Below are 9,671 nucleotides of genomic sequence, written 5' to 3'. Positions count from 1 at the left end.
TCATGTATCTAGGATTTGAGCTTATTTTTCCCACCAAGTTTCATCCTGATCCCTCCACTCTAAGTGTTTTCCAAGTTTTAGGTTTCCCCCTCCCAAGTTTCCACCAATGTCACCAGATCCGGTTGGGATTTAACATAAGAGCTCTGAGACACAATATCCTTCTAACTATCAAATTTCATTAAGATCCGATCACCCGTTCGCAACTTAAAAATACCTCGTTTTTTTCTAATTTTTCCGAATTAACCCCCCCCCCCAAATACCCCAAAGAGAGCCGATCCGTTCCGGTTCTGTCAATCATGTATCTAGGACTTGTGTTTATTTTTCCCACCAAGTTTCATCCTGATCCCTCCACTCTAAGTGTTTTCCAAGTTTTAGGTTTCCCCCTGCCAACTCCCCCCAGTGTCACCAGATCCAGTCGTTATTTAAAATAAGAGCTCCGAGACACGATATCCTTCTAAACATTAAATTTCATTGAGATCCAATCACCCGTTCATAAGTTAAAAATGCCTCATTTTTTCTAATTTTTCAGAATTAACCCCCCCCCCCCCCCCAACTACCCCAAATAGAGCGGATCCGTTCCGGTTATGTCAATCATGTATCTAGGACTTGTGATTATTTTTCCCACCAAGATTCATCCCGATCCCTCCACTCTAAGTGTTTTCCAAGATTTTAGGTTTCCCCTCCCATATCCCCCCCCATGTCACCAGATCCGATCGGGATTTAAAACAATAGCTCTGAGACACGATATCCTTCCATACATTAAATTTCATTAAGATCTGATCAACTGTTCGTAAGTTAAAAATACTTCAATTTTTCTATTTTCTCCGAATTAACGGGCCCCCTACTCCCTCCCCCCAGATGGTCTAATCGGAAAAGCGACTATTTTTAATTTAATCTGGTCCGGTTCCTGATACGCCTGCTTAATTTCATCGTCCCAGCTTACCTGGAAGTGCATAAAGTAGCAAAACCGGGACCGACAGACCGACAGAATTTGCGATTGCTATATGTCACTTGGTTAATTCCAAGTGCCATAAAAAAACACACAATCACACAGATTCAGACACACGAACACACAAAGACAGAAACAGAGACAAATGCAAAGACACAGAGTCGGACGCACAGGCACAGAAATAGAGATAGAGAGAGAGAAAGAGAGAGAGAAAGAGACGAAAAACACACGAACACACAGCGTCACTAAAACTTAAGACACCTGAACGCAAACGACAGAAACAGAGACAGAAACACACAGAGTAAGACAGACAGACACAGAGAGAGAGAGATAAAAATAAACACACACAAAAATATAGGTTGCTTTCATGCTAGGTTCGTTTAATTCCAATTAGCATGGCGCACACCAAGATCAGTTAACTTAAATGAACCTAGCTTGAAAGTGGCCTGGTCAAGCTCATTCAAGTATTCATTTCATTGTCTCTGTTGATGGAACTTTTATTGGTCAAATCGGTTCAAGTCTCATTTTATTGTCTGTGCCCTTGTGCCTGACCGTGTGTTTGCCTGTATCTGCGTGTGTCTTTGAGTGTTTATATTTCTGAGTCTGTGCATTTTTGTGTTCGCTTTGTCTCTCTCTCTCTCCTTCTTTCTCTCTCTCTCTCTCTCTCTCTCTCTCTCTCTCTCTCTCTCTCTCTCTCTCCCTCTCTCTCTCTGTGACTGTGTGTCTAACCGTGTGTTTGCCCGTCTCTGTCTGTGTTTGTGTGTCTGAATCTATTCGTTTCTGTCTGTGTCAGACTGTCTTTATGTGTTCGTGTGTCTGACTCTGTGTCTTTTTGTGTGTGTGTTTTTGCCTTTCTCTCTGTTTCTGTGTCTCTGTTAGTTTATATTCGTTTTTTTTGTCTCTGTGTCTGTCTTTTTGTGTTCGTATGCTTTGCTCTGTGTATTTGTGTCTGTTTTTGTCTCTGAGTCTTTCTCTTTTTGTTCGTGTGTCTGACTCTGTTTATTTTTGTGTGTGTGTTTTTGTCCTTCTCTCTGTGTCTGTGTTTCTGACTCTGATTGTTTGTGTGTGTTTTTCGTCCCTGAGTCTGTCTTTATGTGTTCGCGTGACTGACTCTGTATGTGTGTGTGTGTTTTTGTCTCTATTTCTCTATTTTTGTGTTCAAGTGTCTGATTTTGTGTGTTTTTGGTTGAGTTTCTATCTCTATCTCTCTTCCTGTGTGTCTGACTCTGTCTGTTTGTGAGTGTTTTTGTCTCCACGTCTGTCTTGGTCTGTTCGTGTGTTTGACTCTATGTTTTTGCGTGCTTTTCTCTCTCTCTTTGTGCCCGTGCGTCTGACTCGGTGTGCATGTCTTTTGTCTCTGTGTCTTTCTTTATGTATTCGTGTGTCTGACTCTGTGTGTTTGTGTGTGTATTTCTCTCTCTCTCTCTCTCTCTCTCTCTCTCTCTCTCTCTCTCTCTCTCTCTCTCTCTCTCTCTCTCTCTCTCTCTCTGAAGAAAATAAAAAAGTGGTTAATTTTAGTTTAAAGTGAGTTTATTAGGAATGATAAGGTGTGCAACAGAGTGCCACAAGGCAGCCAAATAATACCGCAGTGGCGTAAAGTCCCTTGGACAACCGCGTTCTAACAATGAAATGGAAAGTCCCGCTGTTCAAATAAAAATAATGCACAGTTTTAGTTTATAGAATTATTTGTGTACGAGAATGCTTTAAAATAGTTTAAGAATGATAGTTTGCCACTGGGTACCACAGGGCAGTCAAATAATACCTTGGTAGCGTGAACTGCCTTAGAATTTTCATGTTCTAACAATGAAATGCACTGAAATGAAAATCGATTAATTTTAGTTTATAAGGTTAATTTTGTAGAAAAATAGTTGAAAATGCTTTAGGAATGATAGTTTGTTCCAGAGGATGCCACAGGGTAGCCACATAATGCTACGCTGGCGTGAACTGCCATGGTTTATCACGAGCTAACAATAAAATGGAAAGTCCAATACGAATCATAAATATATTAACCATTGTTGAATGCATATAAAAAAGGACGAATCCTTAAAAAACAGGACGACTTTGCATGAAATGCCCACAAAAACCACTTTGTGATTTCTAGGTATTGAGACAATTTTGTACAAACCAAAGATTGTACTAAACATTTTTGAATGTATATAAGTAAAAGGGCGAATCCTTAATAAAAAACGGGGTAATTTTCCCTAGAATCTTTTCTTTTGCCGTTTGTATGTAACTACTGCCTTCCATCAATACTAAGAAATCTTATTCCATAGAACCTATTCCCACGGTAACGCAAAAAAGCAAAGGTGGGGTTATTGATTCAAGCAATTACATACCTGTGGCGTAGCATCAGACTACTTGCAGTCAAGGACAATGGACATAGCGTCTCCATAAGAGCAAAAAACCAGTGAATAATCCGATCGGTAAACAGCCGACATCACATAGAATCTATTCCCAAGACTGCAATAGTATCAAGTACAAATTGGTTAAGATGGCTAACAAGTCATTCCATTTAAGAAATCTCTGGTCTTACGTTCTATTCCTAAAGCGGACAAAAAACATTTTTGGTGCTCCCTGAGGAAAAAATTCATGAATAAAAAATAAGGTGAAGAAAATGTCTTGAATATAAAAATCTGGAAAAAACATCTTTAGGAAAAAAATATTGAAGAAAAAGAAATCGAAGAAAAATAAAACTAAAAGAAAAAACGCTTTGAAGAAAAAGAAATCTTGAAGAAAATGAAATCTCGAAGAAAAAACACCTTGAATAAAAAACATCTAAAGCATTACCTAACACCCACGTGTGCGCCATACATCATCTTCAGTTAGACCCTGAGGTTCCCCACTCGATTTGCGGGCATTGAAGATACAAGTCTTGAAGAAAAACTTTCTGAAGCAAAACATCTTAAAAATGGCGCGAAATGTCTTGAAACTTTTTGAAAATTATTTTGAAAAAATCTTGAAGAAAAATTTCTTGTAAAATATGTCTTGTGAAAAATGTCTTGAAAAACGTCTTTAAAAAAAATCTCTCAAAAAGCGTCTTGAAAAGTCTTGAACAAAATTTCCTGAAGAAGAGTGTCTTGAAAAAGTCTTGAAACGTCTTGAAAAATGTCTTAAAGAACGTCTTGAAGAAAAACACCCTGAAGAAAAATCTTATAGAACGTCTTGACACGTCTTGAAAAATGTCTAAAAACTTCTTCAGACGTCTTGAAAATGTTTTGAAGATAAAACGTTTTGATGTGAAAAAGAGTGAGATTTGTTAGTATAAAATTTTTAAAAATAAGAATGTTTCGAAATCAAAAATATTTGTTCTTGTTCGATATTTTACCAGGTTACCACTCCTAACCCCAGGGAATCATTTTTTTTACAACCGAGGTTTCCCCGGTTGACAGGCCCTGAGGATTTTTCTTACAGCCAAAGATTTTATAACATTTTCATTGGTAACAATCTCCTATTACGTGGAAAATACCTGTGTGTCTAATCAATGTCAACGTCTTGAGGGATTATCAACTTCAACTACACCCCCTGTGGCTGTTTTTAAAGTCATTATGGCGTCACTACTCTTTCATTTGAAAAAAACTTGTTTTATTTTAATTTAATACTTACGAGCAGGGATGGCAAGTACACATCCAAGAGCAATTACGACTAGCAGGTACTAATTGGCCAAATCAACCAACTAGAGCTCCTCAAGACCTCTGAGAAAACCAGGATTATGACAATCTGAGCAAGTTCCACCGTCCAAGAATAGAGTAATTAAGGGGGTCAAGTTCTGAAAAATCACTAAAGCTTGGGAACTGATGGGACAAGGCCAATGTCGAATTACTAAGAGCTCTCATTAAGTCGGCAGTGCTTAAGGCTCAGAGTTTGATCAGAGAAGTCTGGGGAAAAGGACATATTCTGGATGATTGGAGGACTTCAATAATTCTCCCTATTTTCAAAAAGGACGTCGAATGGATTGTATAAACTACCGAAAAATATTCTTTATCGCCATTGCCGCTAAGCTCTCTGAAGTTATATTTCTAAACAAACTTAGAGACAGATACACCAGAAACAGCCGGATGTGACCAAATCAAGCAGGATTCAGATGGGAAATGGGCTGCTATGACCAGATCTTCAGTCATCAAAAGATCCTTGACCACACTTTTAAATATCAGCAGGTAAAAATATGAATCTTCATTGACTTCGTAACTGCCTTTGATTCCAACAGATTTCGGTTTACCTGACCCTCTTTAACATGGGTGCATTATATTGTTGTATTGTGGGAATTAAACCTCCAGTCAGGTGCGTTCTCAAGTAGGTCCTGGTTTTTCACTAATCAAAATATTACCGTTTCTTGGACTTACCTCTATTTCTAAGTATTTTCCCATAACTTACCCCTGTATCTAGCACTCTATTAGAAATAATAGCACTAAAAATGCCATATTAACAACTATGTATTTTTTTTTTACACAGAAGAATATATACAAAGGCCAAACAAAGGTAGTAATGACTTTTTTCACATTGGAATACTAAAAAAATCCTAAATATTTTAAAACAGAAAAAATTGGTATTTTGGATTTGTAACTAAAAATTGTAGTAGGTTAATTATAGAGTTTGAAGAAAACCTTGATTTTTCTTCTTTTTTTGCTTCAATTCAATGCAAATATGGGAGTCTTGTTGAGGCGAACATACGTATTAAAACAATTTGGGGAGCCAAGGACCTCCCCCCTCGATATGAATTTATTTGTTGTGTTAAATTATAGAGGCTGTCATTTCAAAGTAAAGACCTCGGTACCCATTCAAGTTAATTAATTTATGTTTCGAGCTAATTAAAAATGCTTCCAAACAGCGGAAAAAACCTTAATTTGAACAAGATTTAATTAGATTTTAAGTTGCATGATTGATGTTGAGACACATGACCTATGGGTCTTCTCTCACGGCATATTTGGTTGTACTCAGTCATTATTTATGTGACCTTAAGCTGGATTTTTCTCAACACGCACCAGGCTAGGCTCTTGTATAATCACGGGTTGAGAGAAAAACTCGACTTTTCGTTAGTCACTAAATGGTTGCTATATCTGCTTGTGGATTAAATTTGCTAAGGATTATGAATCGCTACCTTGACTTTAAGGATTGTTAACCAGAATATTGAACTTGTGAGCAATTAATAGTTTTAATTGACTTTTGATGAGATTTTTAAAATAATTTTCCAGATCAATTTTGGCGAATGAAAATGGGCTCCCGCTTCGCTCTAGTTTTTTTTCTTTGGATGCATTTAAGTGCAACATTTGAATTGAGTGAAACTGCCTTAGACCAAACAAGATTCTTAGCTGAGCCTCTAATCGATTGTGACAATATTGATTTTCTCATTTTTGTTCACTCCCGACCGGAAAACTTCTATGTAAGGAAAGTGATTCGTTCAACATGGGGAGGTGTTTTCATCTCCTCGGGGAAAAAGTTTCAGACTGCATTTGTTGTCGGAAATCCTGAAAAACAGATGAAAAGATTGAATTCAGAATACACTGAAGAAGTATTGAATAAATTAAATCTAGAAATAAAACAAAATAAAGATATTTTACATTTAGACAAAGTGGATCGATATGAACTCCTTGCTATGAAACATATGGCTTCCTACAAATGGATAAACGAATCCTGTTCGAAACCTAAGTATTTCATAAAAGCAGATGATGATTTATTCATGGATTTGCATCATTTCACTGACTATTTTACGAAAAACTTCAACTTAGAAAAGGCATTTTATTGCCATGTTCAAAGCGACATCTCGCCACAGAGAGAGGGGAAATGGGAGGTGACGAAACAAGATTATTTAGAGGACAAGTACCCCGAGTTTTGTTCAGGTTTAGCGTATACCACGACTCTGCCAGTAATTCAAGAAGTTTTGCATAAATCAAGTTCCCATAAATGGATCTGGGTGGATGATGTGTTAGTGACAGGAATTTTTGGACGAAATACAAAACACTACCATTTAAATCTGCGTTATTCATTTGATTTTGAAGACCTTCATGCTTGGGCTGTTGAAAGCACTTTTAAAAAGTACCCTTTTATTTTTACTCACGTAGACACTAGTGATGAGTTTTGGGGTAGGACTGTAAGAAAGGCATGGAAGAAATTGGAAAAGATTAGGAAAATGGTTTCCTAGTTTGTTTTTGAATATGCTAATAACTTAATGGCTTTAGTGTATCTTTGGAAAACCAGTGAAAAAGTGTACAATACGCTCTCTGTCTTTCAAGCCTTTGAGCTACTAGCCAAAAATGTTGTACAAGATTGTGTCATTTTGAAAAAGAAACAGTTTGTTCATGTTTGTTTGAGACAAGTTCATGTCAATAATAGTAGACATTGTAAAAACTTGATAATTTAGTTCTTATTGATTGAAAAGAGGTTACTCGTTTATTTATTTTTTTTACAGCGGTTTCTTTTCCATTTAGAATGTTTTTCGAAGTGCTTTCAAAAGTTTTTTCTTGCGCCAATTTACTTGTGTTATTTCTCTCTTCCTGAGTATCATCAATTCAAAAAAAAAACTAATATTAATCCTGTATCAAGATTCCTTTTGCGAAAGAAACACTCCAATAACTGAAGAGCAATATCACTCTATTCCCCATTCAACACCTTTTCCAAATGTAATGGTTACCACTGTGACAATTTTGATTAAACCCCCTTATCAGAGGCGTACCTCTAGCATTTCTATTGGAGGGGACAAGAGGGTTCCACATCCGGTGAATTAAGGGGCATTGCCTATATAATATTTTCCTCTCCATTCTATTGGGGGCCAACTGCCCCCAAACGACGCCAGAGCCCCATAATGGGTCAAGATGCAGCCTTAGGTGGTAAGCATATCCCAGTTCATATTATTGACTTACCAATAAAGAGAAAACATACCACTCAATGCCTTTTTTTGTGCTCTTTACGAATATAGTAATCGCTTCTATTGCAAATTCAGATTTAAGCAATTTTTGGGCTCTTGAAAATGTCAAATTTCCAATTAAAGTATGAGTGTTTGGTCGTTTTCCGACAAAATAAAACTACGTTTGCTCAGCGCCGTTTTTGCTCAGCGATCGTTTTCGACAAAATAATACTACATTTTCTCAGTGCCAAATTATTTATAATAACGTTAGATTAGGGTAAAAAGTGGTTAAATTTGAATTTGCAAAAGAAGCAATTATTATAATAATTAAGAGCAGAAAGAAAAGGCTCCGAGTGGTATGTTTACTTTACTGGTAAGTTAATATTATGAACTGTGATATATTTACCGCCTTAGGCTATATGTAAACGCTGCCAATTTCGTTTTTTTCCCAAATGCAATATTTCACAATATGAACTAACTGTTGATAAGAAGTAATCAGAAAAAGAATGAAAACGAGCAGAACCAGCTAAGTTTTGTTTCTTGAGGCCACATTAGAAGTCTGGGACACTATTGTTGCGGTAGTGACTATTATATTTGGAACAAATCCTGGATAGGGAATCAAATAATATTGCTATTTCATTAATATAATGTATCGTTCAGTAATGGAGTCTTCAACCCAAATTACAAAAAATCTTAATTAAAACTGTTTGCAATATATTATAGACTATAGAAGCTTAAATTAGAATGTGATCATGCAATAGCAGATAGCTAAGGTTTTTTTCTAAGCCAGGCCTTTCAATATTTTATGGTGGAACAGCAATAGAAAGGGAGATTACCATATCTTGGAATCCCTTTGCCGTTGCTATTTTAATTATTGCTTATCGCATTCTGTTTTTTAATTGTTTTGTTGTTTAATGGTTTAATCTAATGCATACACCCAGAAAAATTCCTTATATTTTTAAAACAGTTTGAATTTTCCATTAACCACTTGTTTAACATTTAACAGTTTAGTTTATTTTTAAATTTTGATCTTTCTTGTTACTTCCTATGTCATTTCGAGAATCAAAATCACAGTTGAGTTTTGTGTTGTCTAAGCAATTAAATTCGCACACTCTAGATGTCAATGAAAGCTGCCCTGGGTATTATTTTTTAATTTTTTAGCACTATACAAAACGTAAGGAATGACCATGCCATGACGACGTTTGAAGTCAGAACCCTCCCCGCTCCCTATCCCTGTTTTAATTTTTTTCGATTTGGAATGTTGCAGACTGTAGTATTTTCTCTTTTAACAAGTTTTAGCTTGTTATGGGAAAACATATTATTTTGAAATTTTGCATTTAATAATTTTCAGTGTAGGGAACGCTATGGCTAGTAATCCTTTTCTACTAAAAATTCAGTCCCCTGTCCCTTTTCTTTGTCTCTATTAAGTTTTGTCCATTACCATCATACAGTTATCAACATGAATTTTAACTCTTTTTTATCCTGTTGCATTGGTATAGAAGTGCTGATCTGTCTAACTAACTACCAGTGGTGACAATTTCATTTTGGCCGGAGGAGGCATTTTTCTCCCCTACATTTGGAAAATATATTTCTTTGTGTATTATTTTAAGAATGGCTTTAATGGTATTTTCATTAAAAAAGAGTAAAATTGCCCCCAAATTATGAAAAATATATTTTCCCGCCCCTAAATTTTTGTGAACTGACGCCACTACTAGTTACGAAATCGAGCTCTGTTAGTGGGAATTCTAGTAACACATCATTATCGGTTTTCTGAAATTGAAAATTTTTTAGATTTTTGACTGGTAAAATTGGGATGCTGGTATAAACTCTGAAATACTAACCATGCCAGTCATCCTTTTGTGTTAAAGTAAACGAATACAAATT

At 36.2% G+C, this 9,671-nt stretch overlaps 1 protein-coding gene across 1 annotated transcript in view; it reads left to right on the top strand.

Annotated features, from left to right (window-relative positions):
- Window positions 1-5,959: 5,959 nt before the first annotated feature.
- The window catches only part of LOC136029159 (beta-1,3-galactosyltransferase 5-like), a 54,607-nt gene continuing 50,895 nt past the window's right edge, over window positions 5,960-9,671 (top strand). The window contains exon 1 of the mRNA XM_065707254.1: window positions 5,960-6,979. Coding sequence (XP_065563326.1) covers window positions 6,153-6,979 — 827 coding nt within the window. The 5' untranslated portion in view covers window positions 5,960-6,152. The remainder of the gene's footprint in view (window positions 6,980-9,671) is intronic.

This window comes from Artemia franciscana, chromosome 7, assembly GCF_032884065.1.
Source record: "Artemia franciscana chromosome 7, ASM3288406v1, whole genome shotgun sequence".
NCBI classification, from domain to species: Eukaryota; Metazoa; Arthropoda; class Branchiopoda; order Anostraca; family Artemiidae; genus Artemia; species Artemia franciscana.
The sequence above is the reverse complement of the archived record's forward strand: the minus strand, read 5'-3'. Positions and strand labels throughout refer to the sequence as shown.